Here is a 23546-nt window from a genome sequence, read left to right as displayed (position 1 = left end):
CTGGAATAATGACCGAGAAGCACAATAGGGAAAAGCTGCCAGGACGCTGACCCTGGCTCAGGCACAAACAAACCCACCTCCCTCTTCTTTCAGGGAAACACAGAGGGTTGATTGCTGAGCTCTAAGAGTTTCTGAAGCTACTAAGTCTTGCCCACGAGACAGGACACGGTTTTCCTTTCCACCCGTTTCCCGAAGAGCTGTGTTGTTGCCCCATGTGACGTCAAGGGGCTGGTGTTGGATGCCTTTCTCCTGGAAGCTCTCAGCCGTGCCCGCAGCACTTTGAGAGAGGAGCGTCTCATTGCTCACGGCGCATTCTCTCATTTCTCCCCACCAGCAAGGAGGCCTGTGCTGGGTTCTCCAAGGACAGTAAATAAATGCCTGTCAGCTGACTGGCGTGGGTGGCTTTAGCACAGCCTTTTTTTCTTCCTTCCAGACTTCCATGTGACCTTCTCAGTTCTCTTTGTCTCTCATCACTGCCAGGAGGAAAATCACATTGAAGGCCGCTGGGGAGCACTTCACATCTCAGAGTTGGGTTTGATCAATAGAGGCGTTGTGCAGGAAGGTAATACCGCCCTGCCTCTCTCGGAGGGTGGACATAGATTGCTTGCTCCCCAAAGTACTTTAGCGCCCATAGTCTTACAACTTGTTGATTTTCCTCCATAAACCAGTTCTCTCTGCCACTCAAGGGAGGATTTTATGACAACATCATCAGAGTTTGTGGAGAGGCCCAAAGCAAAGAGTACTTAAGCATGTCAGAGTGGACCCCGGAAGTGGCCCCCGGAGAGCCATAGAGTAAGCACTTTCACGGCGGAATGGCTGAGACGCAGACCCAGGTACGTGCGGGAGCCCCTGGTGCCACCCACGTGCCTCCAAGGTACCTGCAGAATCAATGGCTGTTAAAGAGTGCGGTTACTAAGAGAACTATTTAGGGCCAGGCACACACATCTGTCGCAGGTATTCTGGGGGAATGCGTCTGTGATTAGGGGCTTTAAAATGATCATCAAGCATATTTTCTCTAAGAAGCACTCATGAGAAAGAACGTAAATCCGTTTATCTCAAAAGCCAGACTTTAAGGTCTGATTTTTACAAAGATCAACTGCTTTCAATACGAAAAATCTCTTAATATGTTTTCTCAAGGTCATGGGGAGTCAACTAAGCAATGCTCTCATTTGAGAACAGTATCATAGGCCTGCGGCCTCCTCGCGGGCTGCTGATCTTCCTAACACAGTTTTTCACAACGCGTATTTATTTACATGCTCTTAGAAGATAGGGACAGACGTTTCTGCTGTGATTGCTGTGTGTTTTGTAGGCACCCGCTGTGTTGAAAACACAGAGTGTATGGCACAGAATTCAAACCCAGCCTCAGCTTTCTATGCACGACCCATCCAGACTTCCTCCCTGGGACCTGCTCTTTGCTGTACTTTAGATAAAATTTAAACCAATTCACTTTTGGCTCATTCTTGGGTAATAAAAAGCCATCCACTCATATCTAGACAAAAAAATAGGTCTCCGTTCAGTAGTGAAATTCGTGGAGTACTGGGCCATGCAGACGCCACGTTCAGCTTCACCCCTCCCTTCTCTCGGGGCTGCTTTGTGTTAGGTCTGCAAGGGTGGGGGAAGGGTGGGCTCAGCTTCTGTGTGTGTCGCCTTGCCCCTCAATCGGGGGGCTGCTTCTGGTGTCTGCAGGATGGAGGCAGAGGGACAGGGCCCCAGGTTCTTCAACAAGGGTCCTCCAGCGTGTGGCAGTGTCCCCATCTGCTAGTTCCTTTCTGTGGCGTAAAGGTAGTGAGCAGCTATTCCCACTGGTTCGATGAGGAGGCAGAGATGGGGTGGGAACAGGACTGCCGGGCAGGATCAGGGTAGAGACCTGGTGTCCAGGCTCCTTGATGCCTGCTGCACCTTGGCAGGGAACAAGCCGTGGGCGTGATTCTTGCAGAGTTCTGGAAATCCTAATGCGATCCAGGGGCTCTGCTTATCTTCCTGAGAGACAGTGAAATATTTCCACTGCCCTGAAAGCCAGTTTCTTGACTCATGCTTGGTTCTCCGGTTCAGTGAAAAGCCAATAGCTCCCTCCCCAAGGCCAGCCTTGGAACAGACCCATGCACGGAGCTGCCAGGCCTGAGGACGTCTCTTGGGGTGGTCATGGCAATCTGGGAGCCCTGTGGTCAGCACTGGCTAGGCTCTTGTGAAGGAAGAATGCGCAGTGCAGGCTGTGTGGACCCCTCTTGGTGTGGCAATGACAGGGGAGGCCAGCCCCATCAGGGATCCCTGCTCAGCCCGTTTGCTGGCAGGCTGCACTGAGGGCAGACCCGCCACCTGGCCCTGGTGAGAGCCTGCAGGCCAGGGCCCTGTGCAGAGTGGCAGTGGAAGACAGGCTGGGCATTCCTCCACCTGCTCACTGGATGGAGGGGAGTCGGGGGTGGGATCCTGTGCCTCTGCCGTGTCTGAACTCAGCACCTTTAGGGATGGGGCCTCCGGGACATGTCCGGGCTGCCTTGGTGTTGCTGCTCTGCATCTGAAATAAATGTGCTGAGCGATCCAACCCTTATGAGGGCTTCCTACCAAGGGCACTGGAGAGGGGTGCCCTGCAGGCCATTTGGCTCTGCAGCCACAAGCCAGATAGGTGCCAATGCCCGCAGAGGGCATGAGAGCAGGACTCCTTCCCGGGGCTGCAGAGGAGCTCCCTGGGGGGCTATGCAGTGCTTCCTGGAGCTGCAGTGGGGCAGGAAGAAAGGCCAGAAGGTGAGGGTGCCATGGTACATCCTTTCTGTGTGCGTGCGTGTATATGCGCATCTGTGCATTCCGTGCACATACATGTGTAAAGGGATGTACGTTCATTCCCCATCCTCCCTTCTGCCAGGAAGGAACACACCTGGACCTGCCTGTGCGGCCCAGTCTTGAGCTCTGGGTCAAGCAAAACAAATCTCTGCTTCCTGAGGGTCCTGCCCTGCATACAGTGAGACTGGGCCAGGGCTTTCCTTTGAGAACTGATCTGTTGTTTTAGGTTGGTGTCTGGTTAGAAGGTTGGGTCTTTCTTTTTATTCTTGGCATTAAGACAGTGCTCCACCTTGCTGTGCTGTTTTTCCCTGAATCTACTTGCAAAATGTTGAGCGTTAGATGGACATTTTTGGATAAGATGAAAATGCAACAATCTTTAGGAATTTGCAGAATCCCTTCCTCCCCTGAAACAAGTACTTTTCAAAGTGCTGTGGAGTCTGGCACCCTGGAAAAACCAGTGCCCACTACAGTGACCAGTAAGCCATGGTCACTGGTGACATGGCCCCCACAGAGCCCCTCTCGTCCCCTTGGCAGGGCCAGGACCAAGGGCAGCCCGTCATGGACACCCACTGGCAGAGCCTCAGCAAGGCTGGTTCTTCCATCCTATACTGGCCCTTTGTCCTTCTTGGGAAGGGCCTGTGTCCCATTCACCCACAACCCGTGTGGCCCAGTTCACAAGGCTTGGCCAATGACATTTTCGATGGCACCCAGTATGGGCATAGATGGAGTCCAGGGAGCAGGCTGACATCACCAGAGGAGGCTCCTGATTGCCCTGAGCACTGGGGGTCCCAGCATGTGAGATAGCAGCCCGAAGATGCCCATGCACCCAGCAATAGCACTCCCACCCTGGGCCCACCAGGCTGGGGGTGCTGAGAGCTGTCATGGCCTCACCCTGGTGATTGTCACCAGGCAAACAAGTCTCAGACCTCCCCCTTTTGGGCTTGTTTCCTGAGTGTCCTTCTCCAAGAGGCTGAGTGCAGGGTGGAGTGAACAAGCCTGCACACACAGGCACAGGAGAGCGATGCCGGGAGGTCGGGCCGGGGAGTCCAGGGCACATGTGTATGTCCAGGCCCCTGGCCCCCCTGCAAACACATCATCAGAGGCGTCCTTGCTTTGGGGTGAGAACTTTGTCACTAGACTTCAATCTAAGGACAAGGCACTGCCACCTTCCTGTGGAACACACGGTGCCAACTGACCAGCTCAAATCCTCAGGGCCACTGTTTGCCTTTCATTGCTGAGGTTTTCCAACGACTGTGACAAATGGAATGTTAATGACAGTTGCTTTGGTCCAACAGATACAAGGACAGAGCGGGGCCGGGTGGCCCGCCCTCCTGCCCTGATGCTGCACACACAGAGGAAGAGCCGGGCTGGGGACAAAGAAGACAAGGTCAGTTTCGGGGCTCGTGTGTGTGTTTTAAAGATGCAAAACCCTGAGTGTGGAGGACCAGGGCCCAGGGAACCCCCACGCCTTTTTGCTACGTGGCGTTTGTGAAGTGACTGCCATCTGCTGCGTGAAACGGTGGGACCTGGCCCTGGAGGGCCACATGGGGCCTGGAGAGCACGGGGCAGCCTTGCTAGTCCTGCCAGGCCTGGTCTGTGGCTCCCTGGGGGACTCTGTTGGGATGTCCATTTCCAGAAGGAAGAGAAGGCACACAAGGTAGTCAAATGGCTCAGGCACCACTTAGGCAGGAGGAAAGCAAAGCCAGCACACTCATTCTAACTTCAGGTCTTTCTCTTTACTGGTTTGCCAAATGGCATTTTAAAGACTGGCCAGGACAGTGCATTTGAAGTGTTTCAGGATTTTAGCGGGACAGTCCTTCTCTCAGTAACCCAAGAGAGTTGCTCTCATTACTGCATTTCAAAATCACAAATCACACTTACTTTGCTCTCACCTGTCAAATACACGGAAGGCGCTGGTGGGACTCAGTCATTTGTCAGCATTCTCTCTTACCTCACCTTTAAAAGGCATTTCTCTGCCTCAAACCATGCCGTGCGTTCTCTGTTCTGCCTGGTTCTGGCTCCATCTCTCCTCTGAGTTCTTCCGGGACGGAATCACCGTTCAGTTCACCTCTCCTCCCCAGTCAACGGTGCAGATGTTAAATGGCGAAAATCGATCACAAATGTTAGTGCAAATTAAACTCTGGCCCCCCTGAGTATGATTTTTCCATAGGAGATTAACATCCAAGCCAGAATTACATATTAATTACAGATAGCCTTTCTCGTGCCTTAAATAACGACTTGATCACTGAGTTTTTTGAGTCTAATTCACTTTTATGACTTCAGCGTGGAACGAGAGCTTTATACCATGATTAGCCATTTTTATCACCAACGGGAAATCCTAACCAGCGTGCAGCTCATAGAGAGGACCCCGGTCATTAGCAGTGGAAAACCTCAGCCTTGCCAGACTTAAACATTAGTCCCCATCACAAATCACATGCTTCTCTGTTTGCTTGAATACTTAGCCACGGTAGTCTAGCACTCCGAGACTCCTTGTGGAGTTTCTGTTGTTCGATTAACTTCATCATGAAAGTCCTCCTAGTTTTTCTAATTGGATTGTTCATATAAACTCTAGTCTTCATGTATATTTTTTGAGACAAGTATTTATGAATACTCCCTGTAATGCCCATTATTTATCCCTGGCCTTATTTTCTCACAAGAAACAAAGATTTTTTTTCTACTACTAGAAAATTATAAACATTTTATTCTTAAACATACAAACTTAAGGATAATATTATCATATACGTTACAAATCATTTACAAAACATCAGAATGCCAGGATGGACATACGTGAAACAGGCCACCCCTTAATTCCTGGTAGTACCTCGTGTGCTGTTCAGGAAGATGCCCTTCCCAGGTTCACCCCCACACAGGAGGCTGTGTGGGACGTTTCTGGCTGAGTGCTTTTATCTCTGTGTTTCTTGTCCTTCCCTCTGGGCTGGCATCTCTCAACACTGGCCACTCATTCTGGATAACTCGGATAGCTCAGTCACCAAGACTCAGCTTCACTCTATTTTCCAGGGTTCTACCAAACAGCCGCATTAGACAGACTTCTTAGTGTAGGCTTTATCTCATTGTTGTGTCTTACAGACACTTGAGGTCCTTCAACTTTTTATTATAATCTTAGGCTTCTGTGCTTCCATCATTTAGACTATCCTTCCTCAGCACTCTGCTTGAAAGCCAGCTGAGACAGCGCAGGTGGGCCCCTGGCCTGGCACAGCCCTCAGGGACCCACATGTGCTGGGCTTCGACATAGCACCCCCAGTCTCCTGCGCATGGCTGACGTAGCACTGGGGGCTCCCGAGGTAGACCTCTGGAGCGCTGACTTTGTTCAGGTTTGGTTGATCGAGTGGTAGATCATCTTCCCACCTCCACTGCCTCATAAAGTAACAACATCAATGATGGTAGAAACGGAGGTTCTAAAATGTTAGGATGACTTTCGTTTTATTTTTTTTTTTAATGAATTGAGTGTTCCAATCGCACCTGACATTCTCAGCTCAGAACCAGTTTGCTGCTTTGAATAAGGCACTGATGTCTTTTAATCCCACCTAATGTTCCCAGAAAGAGAACATAATCTATCAGAGCATTCTAAGTTTGAGATTAAAACCATGGAAACAGCTGGAAGAGGAAAAAGGAAAAAAGTTTCTCACACTAGAATTTATTGTACTCCATGTGAATTCTTTTATTTCTTATAGCTTTCCAAAATTGTGGTGATAACTTCCTTATTTTTCTTATTTCTCTTTGTGATATATGGTTCTACTGGTAAGAATTTGGTTCTTTCTGCCCTGTGCTGAACAAAGATCTGCTGTCTGTCATGCATCAGTACGGCTAAAGGATTTCGTCTGAATCGTGGGCCTCTGTTTATCTTAGAGTTCTGATGGGCCATATTTTTAAAGCTCAAGCAATTTTTATTTTTCTCCAGATTCTATACCTAATGAATACTGATCAAGTGTCCCAAGCATAGTTCATTTTTCTCTCTTAAATTTAGGGCATACATTTTCATTTTATTCTAGGCGATGCATTTTCAAACATTCTTATTTCTTAATGGAAACATGGACCCACTGAGCATCAGAATCAGAGACATCCCCAGGGTGCAAAACAGCCCCCATAAGCCCTGCCCCCAGCTGGATGCTGGGGAAAGGAGGGAGCCTGGGGAGCACTCAGACTCTATGGGATGGAGTTCTTATTTAGGAATATGGGTTTGCTGCTTCCTGCCACCTTCACGGGACCAGGATGTGCCCACCCCAGCTCTGAGGCCCTCTGTCACTAAATGCTGCTGGTTTCAGTGACTCCCACCACTGGGTCAGCTCATTTCTGGGGATGAAGCCAGTGAGATTGTCTGTCCCAAAGACGTCAGGCCTCAGATGCTCTCTCTTGGCTGCCTCTGGCCGTCTCTGCTTCTGGAAAAGCAGGCAGCTTAGACGACTTGGGACAATGAGAACGAGGGGTGCCTTTGTCCCAGCGATGCCACCTTGGTTCTGTGTTCCCAGCATGACCTCGCAGCCCAGCCGCTGCCGTGCTGAGGTCATTGTCTCGTGGCTGCTGTGAGCAGGCCTGCCTGCAGGAGATTTATCTGTTCGGAAGAATGGACAGTGACCCTTTCTTGCTTGTAATTGAAGATGAGGGTTTAAAATTAAAAGCCGCTCTCCCGTCTCTTTCTGTTGAAAGGAGCCTCCACCGATGCTGGGGGGAGGAGAGGACAGCGCAGCCAGAGACAACAGGCCGGTGGCCTCCACCCCAGTTCCTGGATCCCCCTGGTAAGACACCCCAAAGCCCGAGAGCCACTAGCAGTGGTACTGTCTTGTCCTGGCGTTTGCCTGATGTCACCAAAGAAAGACCACGTGTTTCTCAGCTGTCCTGTCTTTTTAAAGAAATGAACTTGTAACTCCCGGCAGGAATAATTCTGTACCGTTGTCACATTCCGCAGAAAGAAAAAATAGCGTTCAAGTGATGAGTTATCCTGGTCTGATCTATTTGTGAATATGTATTAAAATGAGAATGCTGTTGCCTATCTGTCAGCGGAAGGCAGCGGCTGAGGTGAGTGTAGCAGTCCGGACGTGTCAAAAGGTCTCTCTTCCCTCCACTCCAAGAAGAATCATCACTGAATGACTGTTAATTAAAGGCGTGCCTGTTCTCTCTGTCCCCCTGCGTGGCTGCCTGCTCTCGGAGCACGCCACACTTCAGACACCCTCCATGAGGGAGCCACCGTTTTTGGTGTTTTAAAATGCCCTTTTATAATGGAGTCATTTGGAAGCAGAATAAAAGGTTATTACAGTAAGAATTAAGTTTAAAGGCGTACGATGAGAGTGCAGCATACAGCTGGGACGAGCAGCTAATTTAAAGAACAGAAATTGCAGCCGCTTGCTCAGCTAATGTGCCAGCCAGGCACAGACAGCAGCCGGCGAAGGAGCGCAGGGCCCACCGGCCTCGCAGTCACTGAGCAAGTCCCTGCTGACCAGGCCCTGACCCTCTGATTATCAGGGTGAACTTGGCTCTAATCTGGACAGAGTGGCACCCCTGCCTGACGTGCAATGGCACCCCTGCCTGACGTGTGATGGTCAGTGTTGGTGGCCGGCACTTGGCGCCTCCAGCCTTCTGTCTGCAGCTGAAACTCCTCTGCACCCTGGGGGCGCCTCGGGTAAGGCCTCCTTGTGCTAATATCACGCTGTTTTCCGACAACTCATTCTCCGACCCTTACAATTTAACTCAATTCTGTTGCCAACTACTGGGAGTGAGAGTCAAACCCCACAGGCCGGGGCTCAGTCCCTCAGGCTGCCCTCCACTTCAGACATCGGCTGCAAACGGGGTCCCCCAGCTGTCTGTACGTCTGCCCAGCTGACCACAGATGGGGGTTCCCTATGACCTCCTCTCTACTTCGTGGTGATTTGCTAGGATACCTCGCAGAACTCAGGAAGTGCTTTACTTATGATTACAGTTGTATTGGCAAGGGCACCATTCAGGAACCGCCAGTGGAAGCAGTGCTCGGGGTAAGGCGTGGGCCTGACGGAGCTTCTGGGCCCCTCCGGTGCCGCCCTCCCCGGGCTGCAGCGTTCACCGGCCAGGAAGCACCTCGAACCTCGTTGTTTCAGGATTTCAACAGAGATGTCACTGCATAGACACAACTGATGAAATCCTCAGCCAAGTGAGGGGGCTCAAAGGGGCTGCGGAGCTGAAAGCTGCGACCCTCCAGTCATGCACTTGGTGTCTCTGGAGACCAGCGCCCTTCCTGAAGCTACTCAGGGGCTGAAGTCCCTTCATTTGTGCCGCCTCAGGCACGGTCAGGAACTTGGTAGGAATAACATGGTGCTCTCATTGCTCAGGAAATTCTAAGGGCTCGGGGAGCTCTGTGTCGGGAACCCGGAAAAGGCCATATACATGCATGTGCTGCGGAGTGATGGGGGTCTGTTCTGGAAATGCCTCCTCAGGCAATGGCATCCGACATCCTTTCGTACACAGTTCAGGCTGTGCACACACAGGCCCGGTGGCACGGACTCCTGCACGCCTGGGCCACGTGGTGTAGACGGTGGCTCCCAGGCTGCAGACCACGTTGCTGGCGGCACGGAGCACTGCAGGCAGCTGTGACACTGGCGACGATGGGTGGGTCTAAACACATCCAAACATAGAGAAGGTACCGTGACATTCGGTAATCTGACAGTAACAGTCAGTATTATAATCTGACGGTGACATTCGGTATTGTAATCTGACGGTGACATTTGGTATTATAATCTGACGGTGACATTCGGGTTTACGATCTGACGGTGACATTCGGGTTTATAATCCGATGGTGACATTTGGGTTTATAATCTGATGGTGACATTCAGTGTTATGATCTGACAGTAACATTCAGTATTATAATCTGACTGTGACATTCGGTATTGTGATCTGATGGTGACATTCGGGTTTATAATCTGACTGTGACATTAGGTATTATAATCTGATGGTGATATTTGGTATTGTGATCTGACAGTGACACTCGGGGAGCCTTGGGTAAGGCCTCCTTGTGCTAATATCACGCTGTTTTCCGACAACTCATTCTCCGACCCTTACAATTTAACTCAATTCTGATGCTAACTACTGGGAGTAAGAGTCAAACCCCACAGGCCGGGGCTCAGTCCCTCAGGCTGCCCTCCACTTCAGACATCGGCTGCAAACGGGGTCCCCATAAACTGATGGTGACATTTGGGTTTATAATCTGATGGTGACTTTTGGTATTGTAATCTGATGGTGACATTCGGGTTTATGATCTGATGGTGACATTCGGGTTTATAATCCGATGGTGACATTAGGTATTATAATCCGATGGTGACATTCGGTATTGTGATCTGACGGTGACATCCGGGTTTATAAACTGATGGTGACATTTGGGTTTATGATCTGATGGTGACATTTGGGTTGATAATCCGACGGTGACGTTAGGTATTATAATCTGACAGTGACATTTGGTATTGTGATCTGATGGTGACATTCAGTACTGTAATCTGACAGACCACCATAGGTGCTGTGGGTCTGTGGTTGAAGACATGTCATTTTGTGGCACATAACTACATGTACATTTTACAAGGCCACAAACTCGGTTTGGGAGCTTCAACAAGCAAACTCTGAAACGTCTCCAAGGCAGGCACACGGCAGCAGGCCGCACTGGGGACTGGGAAAAGTTCTGGAGAACCCTGTGGAATCCTCACACGGCTCCCGCCAGGCCCCTCGGGGGGGTTGCTGTTTTCCAGAAGACTTGGCCTTGAGCACCAGAGCCTTCCCACTGTGCAGGCTGCGGCTTTCTTCTCCAGCGATGTTGTGTTGCCACGAGCGGTGCTTTGTGGGATCCAGTCCGTCAGAACGGGCCCCTCCCTGGCTGCCACACTCCCCTCCCTGGCTGCAGGTCCTTGCCTGCGAATTTTGTGTAGGTGAGGGAGTCTGTTGATCGCTGCGTGAGCACGCCTGAAATGCACCGTCACCGCAGAGGCAGACACTCAGGCACGGGAACAGAACCAGGAAGCTCGGCCCCCGCCCCGGACGAGGACTTAGTGGGTCCTTGTAGGTTTCTGAGGGTGGCAGCTAAGCCCAGGGTGCTTGCAGATGAGGGAATGAATGGGGGGTGCTAGGGATTAGATGTAAGGGTGGCTGGGGTCAGAGGGAGTGGCTGAGCGTAGGGCTATGGGCCTGCGGTGACGTGGGTGAGGACTTGGGCCTGAGAGCACGAAGGAAGGGTGGCCGAGGCCCCGCGGCCCTGTGGGCTTGCCCGGTCTGCACTGTGATGGTGCCGCTATGGCAGAGGCCGAGTGCAGGTTCCTGGCCATGTGGTCTTCAACTCGCAAGCGTGATGGGGAGAGGGGGTTCCCCAGGGAGCCCCAGGTGGGCACCTCCCATGCTGCAGGAGGAGCTAAACACCTGAGTGGACGGAGCAGCTTTGTGCTGGAGCGCACTGCTCACATCAGACCTAGGCTTGCTGCTGGGACCCGCACGGTGTCATATCATAGAGGGACGGGGACGTGGCTGGGGCCGCACTGCGCCCTCAGCCCCACTGAACGGAGAGAGAGCAAGGCCTGGTTGAGCAGCTACTGGAATAAGGATGTGAGTGTTGGCAGCCCTCCACCATACCGCAGGGGCGGGTTTGCACTTACCCTTAACAGTGGGGGCACCCTTGCCATGGCAGAGTGAAGGGGCCACTCCAGGTCCCAGCTTCCCCTGGGCCACGTGCTCTGTCAAGGAGGGCTTTGTGTGCCCCGCGGTGTGATGTCCTCACTAATCTCAGCATGACACACGCAGACCTGGGAACAGCACACTCTCCTCACGCTGCAGCCCACATCCAGGAAAAGCTCTCTCCGCCATGGGGTGTGGTGGGGGGTGGGTCTATGCCTGTTTCACTTGATTAGCCTAATCATCTGCTGACATCTTGTTTGTAGAGATTCACTAGCAGTCGGTCTTTCCCCTGAGGCAGCTGGGGCCTCATGGAGACACACTGGGAGCGCCAGGGACAGGAGTGGGGGCTGTCATTTGTCTCATTTCCCTCATCAATTTGAAACAATCCATGCTTAGAAAGAGCGTTCCAGATAGAGGATGTTTCAGAGACTGTGGCCGCCTTGAACTTTCTACGAAGACCACAGGAGGTCTCAGCAGGAGCTTGGCAGAGCATCCAGGACTAAGGAGGCACGTGGAATTGGGGAGGGTCCCAGCGACAGCTTCTGCCAGAGGCAGAGCAGCCCATCCCTGCCCAAATAGACGAGCTGCTTGGTCTCCATCTCAGCCACAGAATGCTGAGACTCAGAGGCCAAGCCCACGCTGCTCTGTAAGGCCCTGGCACGTGGCTGGCAGCGTACACTGTGGTTTGCCTGTTTGCCCCGACCTGACAAAAGGGAGCCCCCTCCCCGGGGCACACTCCCTTTTCCTGCTGAGACCCTGAACATGAGTGAGAAGGCACCTGCCCCACAGAAGGTCATCGTGGCCGAGTGTAAAGCGGGAAAGGGTCTCGTGCCTGGGGCTCAGGGCTGCAGTGGAGGTGGGTGGGAAGGATGGTGGCCGGGGGCGGGTCTTGGAAGGTCAATTCAGGGTCACCTGGGGGACCCTGCGGGCACTGCCAGCTGAAACGATGGCGGGGTGAGCAGGCAGGCTGCGGAGGACGTTCCGATGGCTCTCAGGTGACTCTCCGCCCTCTCCTGACCAAGCCCAGCGCTTGCTGCCTGTGCCTCGGGCCATCTCCTTCTATCTGTCCCATGACACTGGGTCCTCTCTGCCATGGCCCACTTGGCGGTCAGAGACCAGGCAGGGGTGATGGTCCAGGTGGCCAGCTCAGGTCAGATCCCAGGACGAGACCCTCCGGCTATGAAAGTGTAGACCTCAGCCTTCTCCTAAGGAAACCTGGCTTCCAGAGGGTTCCACATAGATGGGGCCAGCCCAGCGGCCTGGGCTAAAGCAGACTCAGAGAGAGTTCCTCCTGCGTGTCACAGAGCCGTCTGGGGGCAGCTGGAATTGCAGCGATATGGAGATAAGGAGTTTGGAATCCACTCGAAACATCTGCAGCAAAAATCAAACGCGGCTTGCTCTTGGTTAACGTTTCCATGTAGTTATTAAATACATTTTGAATAAAACCGGGGCTGAGAAACAGAGTGTGTGAGAAGGCAGCAGAGTGAATACGCGCCCCCCCACCACCACCGCCCGACTCCTGTGCACAGTTTTCAGGAAGAAACTCACTTTTAAAGGTGAAACTCCTCCAGCACTTTTGATTTGCATCTGCTCTTGGAAAAGCATCTTAGAAAGCAGTAAGCGCTGGAAACTGGTTTAAACGCGATGAGAGCAGAAGGGTGGCGTTTCTCCCGTTCCCTGCAGGAGCCGGGGCTCCCTGCTGGAGCGCAGTGAATCCGTAAGGAATGCCATCAGCAGACGGCAGCCGTCCTTAGCGATTCTTACCTATGTGGCAGTCTCTCCGCTCTCTCCCTGCCGGGAGATGGCCAGATGCAGAGCCCCCTTGAAAGTATTAATGTAACGCTAAGAGCTTGAGAGATGCAAAATCAATACCCTGACAGGGAATAAAAATGAAGAAGGAGCCATCTACTCACTCATGTCTAACTGCCTGGGCCAGTTTAGCCACTAAAAATGGTGCCAAAGTTCAGAGTAACTTCTGCAGCCAACCCTGCCATCCGGAAACCTATTCAGCTTTCCGCAGCTGGGTAGTTTCAAGGATACTATGTCCCAGGCATGGTATTCTAAGGAGGATAAAGGAAATGAAGACCATGCATTTGCTTTCTTTCATGCAAGATGAAATCCTAGCCTCCTCTAGAGAAGACAGATCTGTGGCGTGGCAATAGTGGCAATGAAACTTGAATTATTTATTTTTTCAAATCTTCTTTTATGCGTGTTAACACTAGAATAGCATTATTTCAGTCTCCCTAGGAATTTCTATCTCTTCTTTTTTTTTTTTTTTTTTTGTAATTTGGCTTTAGACACAAGTAGTAATTTTGAGGGAATTAAACCACTCCCACTTATTGGGAGGTAATAAAAATGTTTTTGGGGTGTTGATGACAGGGGAAAATTTTAACAGTAATTCCTCACAAAGTATAAAATCCATAGCTTTTGGCTTAAGCAGCAATAAAAATCAAAAAGAATGATAAATCAGCATCTTAAAAATATTTAAAAGATTACAGATTTACAAGTAATTAGCTACTTTTATGAAATTAAAAATATATATTAAACACTAGTTTTAACATTATATTATTTTCTCAAAAAATTTAGATTGCCACAGTGCAAGCTGTATGTCACGGTCTGTTGATAGCACAGATCAAAGTTCTTTTTAAAATGACTTGGGAGGATAAGAACATGCGCTCGGGGAAAGACGAGACACTTCGCACTTGTCAGGAAGTTTCAGAAGGCGTCACTTTCTAGCAAAGCTGATTCGTGCTTTATCCTAAGAGGCAAAAGGAGTGAAAAGGTAAGAGGTACGGCGCGTTATCAGAGTGAACGTGCTGCATTCCTCTGATGTTAGTGTGTCTAGCCCCGAAGCCAGCGGCTGGTTCTGCATTTCTGCCTTGGAGAGGTGAGGGGTGTGGGCAGACACCAGCCGAGAGGTGTGCTTTCTGAGCTGGTGTAGGTGTGAGCATCTTTCAAATGGCTGTTTTGTATTTCGAAATCCCAGTGACACGCCTTCGTTCTCCTGATTTTTTGTCAATGACTTGTCCTTAATTCTGAATCCTTAATATCATTTGATATTTCTGTACCTGTTGGTAACATCTTTTTTTTTATTAGTTCATGATTATTTATTGGGCATGACATTTGAAAAACTGTTTTTCTGGATTTTCTAAATACAAGCATTGAACATGTTTGGCTTAAAAAACATTAGTCTCCAAATCATGTTCTGAGATGAAGCTGGTAGAACTTTTCTAAAGAGAAAGAACAAGTTTCCCAAGGCGTAACACATTTGGATGATGCTCAAGACGGAAAAGGTGATTAGAAATTACGGTTATTAAGAGAGATGTGTCGATTTCACCCTTCCTTGACTTGCAATTGCTCTGGCTAAGCTGAGGGACGACACATCAGTCTTTGAATACGTAGTACTGAAGATAAACCAAATGTCATTTCGGCCCTTTTGCATAATTGAGTCTTTTATTATGTCAGAGAAGGGACAGGAGGAGTCGCTTGGTGGGGAGGGGACTCTAATGTTGAATTAAATGTCAGTGTGGTTTAGTGAGCAGGGAGGAGTTGGCAGGGAAGTTGCCATTTAGCTCCCATTTGAGAGACGGGGGAGGGAGTGGCCCCTGGAGCAGAGGCTGAGCCACAGGCTGTGCCACCTCCAGTTCCCTCCTGGCTGATTTTCACGGGTCCCCAGGCCACCCTGCTTTCATCCCCGGGTAGCCACTGGCTCTGGGATGCGCTGTCAGCCCCCGCCTGCATTGGACAGGTAGCAATTCTACCCGTCTTAGACTGACAGGAAGATCAGAAATTGGATAAGCCCCTGGAGTTCAAGGAAAGCCAGGACTCTGATGAGTACAAGAGCAGGGTGGCATCCTTCTGAGCTCTGTAAAGACAGGCTCTCCGGGAGCCTTCAGCCTGGGTGGAGCCCAGCTCTCCGCAGAAACAACCTGTGTTCTCAGAGCCTGCCTGGGCCAGGAGCTGCCCTCCAGACAAGCTTCCAGAGGGCAGGGGGTGCGGGGCTTACATCTGTGCGTCGAGGCTGGGCGGAGCTAGCTGGGCCCTGAGCGGCCTCCATCACCCTAGCCAGGGAATGGTCTTTCCTTGCTGCTCATTATTTAACAAGGACAAAATCCATGTACGTGAAATAACTAAAGATGGATTGGCAAAATCTTTTAAGAATTATGCCAAGAAGTCAACAGTGATGCCTTCAGGAACGTGGACACTTGAGCCCAGGGTGAGGGGAGCTTCGTTTTCAGCCAAGAAGCCTTCGCTGCTGGGGCAGCACCGGGACGTCCCACCCACTGTCCGCCGTCTCCCTTCCACTCTCTCCCTGGCGCTCTTTCCTGGCGTCTTTTTTACCTCAAAGGAGGAAGGAGGGGACCCATGGTCTTCGGAGGCCGAGGCTGCACCCCAGGCTCCTGGACTCTCACCGAGCAGAGGAGCAGCGGCCAGCGCCTGGACGACCTCCTGCCTACAGCATCACTAGCCCGACTGGCTTTCGAGAAAGAACAGCAAGATCGCCCACGAAGCGGAGAGGCCGCACATCCACGTGGCAGGTGCTCAGCGCAGGCGGCCGCTGCAGCCTTAGAACAGCACAGCTGCGAGCAGCCCCGTCCTTGTCTTGCGTGCCTGCGCCTTCTTCTCGAAGTAAAGGTTGGAGCCATGGCTGGCTGCGCTGGAAACCTACTCAGGAGGGAAGCAAGGCAGGAGAAAGGTATCCACACGCTCCTCCTGGAGTCCCTATGAGTCCTAGTACCTCACCTTGCCACCAGGTAGATGGGCCTGGGCCGCTCAGGCTGGCCCAGGTCAGCTCCTTGCCAGATACACAACCCCGGGGAAGGCGCCGGAGTGGATGTGGGACGAGGAGAGGGAGAGAAGGCGGCAAACGGGACTGGGCGTGGTCTTTCATTCTGAGAGCTCGGCCCAGGTGGCCTGGCCTCAGGAGCGTGTGTGGCTCTGTGCAGCCCCCCAAGACACACCTGGAGCAGGGCACCTCAGGGACGTAAGACAGATGGAGACAGGCATCCATGGGAGTCACTGTGGGGTGGGGACTGGAAGGGGCACTCTCCTTCCCTGCCAGCTAGCTGATTCTGAAACTTGGGGTCCTGCTATTTGCAGGATGAGTGTGGGAATCCTTTCATACAACAAAGCAGTAACCCCAGGGTTCGTTCAATGAGACCCAGATCTCCCTATATTGCAGCTGCTCGGTGTGGATGTGCTGTACCAGCCTTAAATAACAGAGGCACTGACTGTGTCCTCTGGGATATGGGGATGGTTAGAGAGAAGAGGGAATACAGCAGGTGTCCAGAAATTACAGTGTGATTAAACAAGGGGAACACATACGTATTACCTGGAATGGGCATAAGATGATACATAAAATTAATTCTGCGTGTTACAGCTAGCTCCGTCTAATGGAAGCCAACCATGACGAGAGGATGGGTGGATTTCTCCTGGGGAACTGCGTTTATTTACTGGCTATGAGCTCTAGTTCAACTCCACGCATTTCCCCAGGGCTCAGGAGCTGGGCTTTTTGTGGCCTGGATATAAATGGATGGCATGTTAATTGCCGTTGCTTCACCGTCTCCTGGGTGTAATCTCTTACCAAGTCCTAATTAGCTCCACCCCTCCCTGTCGTGAGAAGCTGGGTGATGCTGAGTTAGGGAGTTGACAGCTGTTTCCCCACACTTTGGGGCACTCCAGGGTGCTGTCTGCTCCCAGCATAAGAACGCATCCTGGGCCTCTGTGCCCCTGAGAACCAGGGGCTTAGAGTCAGCACATCCCGAGGCATTTACAAGAAAGACTGGCCTAGGATCTGGAAGGAATTTGGCTGAGTAAATATAAATCCCCAAATGTAAAGCCTCTTTCTTGTTAATAGCAAAGCTTGTAGGGCAGCTGGAAAATCCCCCAGAAAGTCGATGAGAAAATGAAGCGGCCAGGGGATGGGGCCGCCTGGGGCCTTCCACCAGGACTCTGGAATGCAGGTTTCCAGTGTCTCAGTGCATGCAGTTCTCCAGGGAAAGAGCACACAGGACTTAGGGTCAGCGGCCCAGCAGAGGAGCAAGGAAACCCAGCTTCCTCACACTGCCCTGACCTTTGGTGAACATGCTTTGGTTTTCCATGGAAACCAGGACCCCCTGGGAAATTCAGGTGGGTCCTGCTGCCCCGGCTGGAGCTGAGTCTAAGCCAGGCAGCCCTGCCCTTTCCTCCCTCTGCTAGAGGAAGCCACGTGCCCAGCATCCTCACACACCACTCAGCCTCGTGTCTGGGGAGGCTTCAGTGGGACTGTCGATTCTGCTGCACCTCTTCCTGGGCACACCAGCACTGACGCCTGCTTAGGCCCTCCTGAATGAATTTGCCTGCCCACACCTAATATGGTTTGGCTCTGTGTCTGCTCCCAAATCTCACCTCAAATTATAATCCCTGTAATCCCAATGTGTCGAGGGCAGGACCAGGTGGAGGTAACTGAATCATGGGGGCAGTTTCCCCCATGCTGGTCTCATGATAGTGAGGGAGTTCTCATGAGATCTGATGAGTTTATGAGCATCTGACATTTCCCGTGCTGGCACTCATTCTCTCTCCTGCCGCCCTGTGAAGAGGTGCCTTTTGACAAAATTGTAAGTTTCCTGAGGCCTCCCCAGCCATGTGGAACTATAAGTCAATCAAACCTCTTTTCTTTATAAATTACCTGGTCTTGGGTATTTCTTTATAGCAATGTGAGTATGGACTAATACAGTAAATTCTTAGTAGGAGTGGGGTGTTGCTATAAGGATACCTGAAAATGTGGAAGCAACTTTGGAACTGAGTAACAGGAAGAGATTGGAACAGTTTGGAGGGCTCAGAAGAAGACAGAAAAATGTGGAAAAATTTGTAACTTCCTAGAGACTTGGAGGGCTCAAAAGACAGGAAGATGGGGGAAAGTTTGGAACTTTCTAGGTACTTGTTGAATGGCTTTGACCAAAACGCTGGTAGTGGTATAGACAATGAAGTCCAGGCTGAAGTGATCTCAGTTGGAGATGAGATACTTTTTGGGAACTGGAGTAGAGTTCACTCTTGCTATGCTTTAGCAGAGATCGGAGACTTTTTGCTCCTGCCCTAGAGATCTGTGGAACTTTGAACTTGAGAGAGATGATTTAGGGTATCTGGTGGAAGAAATTTCTCAGTGGCAAAGCATTCAAGACAAGGAAGAGCATAAAAGTTTGGAAAATTTGCAGCCTGACCATGTGCTAGAAAAGAGAAACCCATTTTCTGGGGAGAAATTTAAGCCAGCTGCAGAAATTTACATAAATGACAAGGAACCAAATGTTAATCACCAAGGCAATGGAGAAAATGTCTCCAGGGCATGTCAGAGAACTTCATTGCAAATCCTGACATTACAGACCTCGAGGCCTAGGAGGAAACAATCATTTCTGTGGGCCCAGGCCCTCCCTGCTCTGTGCAGCCCTGGAGCAAGGTGCCCTGCATCCTAGCTGCTTCAGGTTCAGCCATGGTGAAAAGGGGCAGAGGTACATCTCAGGCCATTGCTTCAGAGGGTGCAAGCCCCAAGTCTTGGTGGTGTCCATGTGGTATTAAGCCTGTAGGTGCACAGAAGTCAAGAACTGAGGTTTGGGAACATCCACCTAGATTTCAGAGGAAGTATGGAAATGCCTGGATGTCCAGGAAGAAGTTGGCTGCAGGTGCGGAGCCCTCATAGAGAAGCTCTGCTAGGGCAGTGAAGAAGGGAAATGTGGGGTCGGACCTCTCACACAGAGTCCCTACTGGGGCACTGCCTAGCGGAGCTGTGAGAAGAGGGCCACTGTCCGTCAGAACCCAGAATGGTAGATTCACCTACAGCTTGCACCATGCACCTGGAAAAGCTGCAGTCACTCAACACCAGCCCATGAAAACAGCCATAAGGGGCTTTACACTGCAAAGCCACAGGGGAAGAGCTACCCAAGGCCAAGGGAGCACACCTCTTTCATCAGCATGGCCTGGATGTCAAACATGGAGTCAAATGAGTCATTTTCAAACTTTAAGGCTTAATGATTGTCCATTTGGATTTTGGACTTGCATGGGGCCTATAACATGTTCGTTTTGGCCAATTTCTCCCATTTGATATAGGAGCATTTATCCAATGCCTGCACTCCCATTGTATCTTGGAAATAACTAACTCATTTTTTATTTTACAGTCTCATAGGTGAAAGGATTTGTCTTGTCTCGGATGAGGCTTTGCAGTTGGAATTTTGGGTTAATGCTGGAATGATTTAAGACTTTGGGGGACTGTTGGGAAGGCATGACTGGTTTTGAAATGTGAAAAGGACATGAGTCTCTCTGTGTGTATATATGTGTGTGCATGTGTGTCTCCATGTGTCTGTGTGTATATGTCTGTGTGTTTATGTGCATGTCTGTGTGTAGGTATATATGTGTGCATGCGTGTCTCTGTGTTTGTGTGTGCCTCTGTGTGTGTGTGTGTGTGTGTGAGAGAGAGAGAGAGAGAGAGAGAGAGAGAAAGAGAGAGAGATCTCAGCCTCCATCCTTCTATCGCCTCCTCTCTGATCTTCCCACCTTCCTCATAGAAGGACCCTTGTAATTATCTCTGGGGTCACCTGAATGACTCAGGCTATTCCCCCATCTCAGGATCCTAATCTCATGTGCACAGATCCCTTTGTGACATAAGATGATCACATGGGTTCTGGGGATTAGGACTTGGACATCTTTGGGGTTATCATTTTGGCTCCCACACTCTCACGGCTGGACTGAGTAATGGACATGGCACACCTTCTCAGGGTCATTGCTGGGAAGGCTCCTGGTCTGCCCAGGGTTCCCAGGCCCTGAGCCCTCTATCCAGCCCATGGAACATGCCTGGCTGAGTAAAGCCTGAAGTGGTTTTCTCCATGCAAAATAGAGTGGCTTCTACAGGCACAAATCCACACCTCCTCCAGAATTTGTGTGAGGCTGGCCAGGGTGAGGCGTGAGTGGGCTGTCGGGGTCCAGGCAGTGGCCAACAGTACCCCCAACAGGTGGGGAGCCTCTTCAGAGGGAAGTCAATAGCTAGAGGGGGGTGCGTGGGCTGCACATGTGGACAGTTCCCACCCACTCATTCCTTTACATCTGAGAAGTCCCAGGAGACTTGTGGAGGCCAAGGGACCTTCTGAGGTCACTGCGGGAAGCTGGCACCCAGACAGGGCAGGAGCCTTGCCCCAGTGGAACCTTCTGGGAGGTCCACACCTGGAAGGGGCCTCAGTGCCAGCCCAGGACTCATTCTCTACAGCACCCTGACACCCCTGAAAGGATAACCCCAGAGCCCAGACCAGCCTTGCTGTCCCTTGTCTGCTGCGCTCGCTCGTGGGGACCGTGTGGGTTCAGAGTACAGAACCCTCTGTGCGCCTCCACGCCACAGGCTCCTGGCCCCTCATTCCTTAAGGAGGGGCTTTTTTCTTTTCCTTCCCTCTCTTTATTTTTCTTCATTCATTTATTTTCTTTTTAATCTTTTCTGATAATCCTTCATGGGTAAGGGTTTTAAAAATGGCACATGATTCTTTCTAGATATCTTCAGTTCCCATATATGAAAATACGGATGTTCATTATTTCCTCATCCACAAATGAGCAGGACACCAGGGCTGTGGCTGCTCCTTTTCATCTGCTGCTGCTGGAGGGTCATGAGCTGGGCCGTGTGCATCGCTCGACGGCCATGCAGAGCTCCACCGGGGAAATGTAGGGAGCCTCTCTCCAAATCACTCCATTCCCGGAACTGGGGCCAGAAGTGCCCCAGAGTTCTCTGGGTCTGGAATGGAATTTCACTGCAGCAGAGACAGCTGGTGGGCTCGAGAGCACTCTGCCTGTGTGTGACCTTGGCATCTCTGCATGTTGGTGTTCTGACTGGTCCAAGGCTGGTGATGAGACTGTCTACCTGTTAATCAAATAAGATAAAACACGAGTCAGACCGCACAGTGCCCTGAAAAGGCGGGCTTTGTTTTTAGTATTCATACTACCCATAAACAAGCTTTGCACACGCTTGGATTTGTCCTGAGGGGATTTTTTCAGTGAGAGTTCATGCTAATGACTTTCTAATTAAGTGTCTCCCAGAGTGACTGAGTTGAGTTTCTCCACTCAAACAGGTGTGTGGTCTGGACGGGCGATGACCGGGTTTTCTTCTTCAACCCAACGATGCACCTGTCTGTCTGGGAGAAGCCCATGGACCTGAAGGACCGTGGTGACCTCAACAGGATCATCGAGGACCCACCCCACAAGCGAAAGCTGGAGGCGCCAGCAAGTAACTAAGCCCTGGGTTACTCACACCTACTCCGAAGTGTCTAAGCTGCTTATTTCTAATGAACGTAAAATGAAAGCATGTTTCTTCTTGGTTATGTTGGCAATTCACTGTTAAGGAGTCCTGTGCACGACTGCAGAATTTAGTAATCAAGTTTTTATGGCACTTCCTTGCAGAAACCTTGATCCTTCCAAGCAGTTGGCTCTGGCCGTCTTTGCGTCACGTAAGGTGATTAATGCAGAGAGGACCGTTCATTCAATCAGCATCACTGTTAGCCAGCATCTTATCCTTCTTCCAAATGTCTTATGAGCGCCACTTACGAGGCCAGATGTTCACAGATGGAGTGTATTTTCTTCTACCTTACATCCACTTTAGACCTTTGCACTGTATCGATCTGCTGTAGTGTTTGGATGGATGCCTCCATTCGATAAAAACCTGGTCCCAGATGGGGGAGGGATTCTCTTCAGCTGTAGAGGAATGAGGTGTCCTGGTCCCGGATGGGGGAGGGATTCTCTTCAGCCGTAGAGGAATGGGGTGCCCTGGTCCCAGATGGGGGAGGGATTCTCTTCAGCTGTAGAGGGATAGTGTGCTTAGCAGAGGCAGCTGTTTCTGACACTGTGCCTGTAAATCTTCTTTCACCAAGAATCAGAGAGGAACTTTGAGCATTTTCACAAAGGATCTTTCCCGCTTTGATCTGATGCATATTTTAGCAGCTGCAGTGTCGGGAAAGCCCTCCTCCCTGAACATGTGGAGTCACACTCTTGACTCCACTGGAGACATCTGAGAGCAGGAACTCTCCGCCAATGCCTGGCTGCAAGGCCCAGCCCGTGAAACGGGAGCTCCACTCTTTGTTTTAGCTTCATGTGGTGCTTTATTGGGTTCATAGTGGCATTTTTTAATTTCACATCCTTGAGGGCTAACACTGGATGATGTCAGTTCATGTTTTGTGTCAGATCCAGAGGTGTTTGACCGAAGCTTTAGAAGTCAGTATCATAAAAGTGTTATCAGCACATGTAACTATGCTAAGAGACATGGTGCTAGTCTTTTAAGATCGAGACATCACATGTTTAATATGTTTATTCCACTTAAAATAATGACAGCATTCTCCAGAGACTCCGAATCAACTGATGCTGGGAAAAGAAAAATCTCCAAGGAGCATGTGTCACTGAGTCTGTGAAATGCTGCTGTGTTTAGGGGCAGTGGAGACTGAATTTGGTGATGGTGTTTCCTCCTTTGAGCAAGTCACATTCATTATTAAAAGGGGGCCTTGTACATCCTGAAAGAACGCTTTGAAACCATCACAGAGAACACGCTCTCCAGGTGCTTACTAGGTGCTTACTCGTGGACAGGAGATGGTACACCAGTTAGGGAAGTCGTGGCACCCTCTGATCCCATGAGAAACATGCAGGCACAGTTTGTCCTCATTGGGATTTTATTTGCCTGGCGAAGGCAGATCACGCAGCCAGATTCGTCACTCCTTTCTTTAGCTTGTGTCCTTGTAGATAATTGGGTGCTGTTTCATTTCCCCCCCAAAGAATTGGTCGTAATGAGAAAGAAATGAACTTATTAAAGGCAATGCATAGTTGCTTGCTCATTTCTGTTGTTTGGACCAAATCAGGTCAGGTCTGAAAAGAGGCAGGGAGGCGTCTGCAGACATCCCACTGGGCCACCTGCTGTCTCCCGGCTGCCAGGACGGTGGGTGGGATGCAGGGGCCTGGATTACCTGGCTCCTAGCTCAATGCTCCATTTCCTTCTACTAACAAGGATCTCATTTTATACTCTGAAAGGTAGAAAGTTAAGGTTTTACAACCAGAAACACCTGATTAATTTACATTTAACATGTTGTAGTATTCTGTCTGATACCCATTTTATTATGGCAGGCAAGTGCTCTGCTGAGATGGACACA

At 50.7% G+C, this 23546-nt stretch overlaps 1 protein-coding gene across 1 annotated transcript in view; it reads left to right on the top strand.

Moving 5' to 3' along the window:
• The window catches only part of TCERG1L (transcription elongation regulator 1 like), a 209108-nt gene that overhangs the window by 135561 nt on the left and 50001 nt on the right, over nucleotides 1–23546 (top strand). The window contains exons 5-7 of the mRNA XM_039465219.2: nucleotides 4074–4165; nucleotides 7444–7532; nucleotides 21489–21643. Coding sequence (XP_039321153.2) covers nucleotides 4074–4165; nucleotides 7444–7532; nucleotides 21489–21643 — 336 coding nt within the window. The remainder of the gene's footprint in view (nucleotides 1–4073; nucleotides 4166–7443; nucleotides 7533–21488; nucleotides 21644–23546) is intronic.

The sequence above is a fragment of the Saimiri boliviensis genome, chromosome 12, assembly GCF_048565385.1.
Source record: "Saimiri boliviensis isolate mSaiBol1 chromosome 12, mSaiBol1.pri, whole genome shotgun sequence".
In the NCBI taxonomy this organism is placed as follows: Eukaryota; Metazoa; Chordata; class Mammalia; order Primates; family Cebidae; genus Saimiri; species Saimiri boliviensis.
This window is presented reverse-complemented; position numbering and strand designations above follow the sequence as displayed.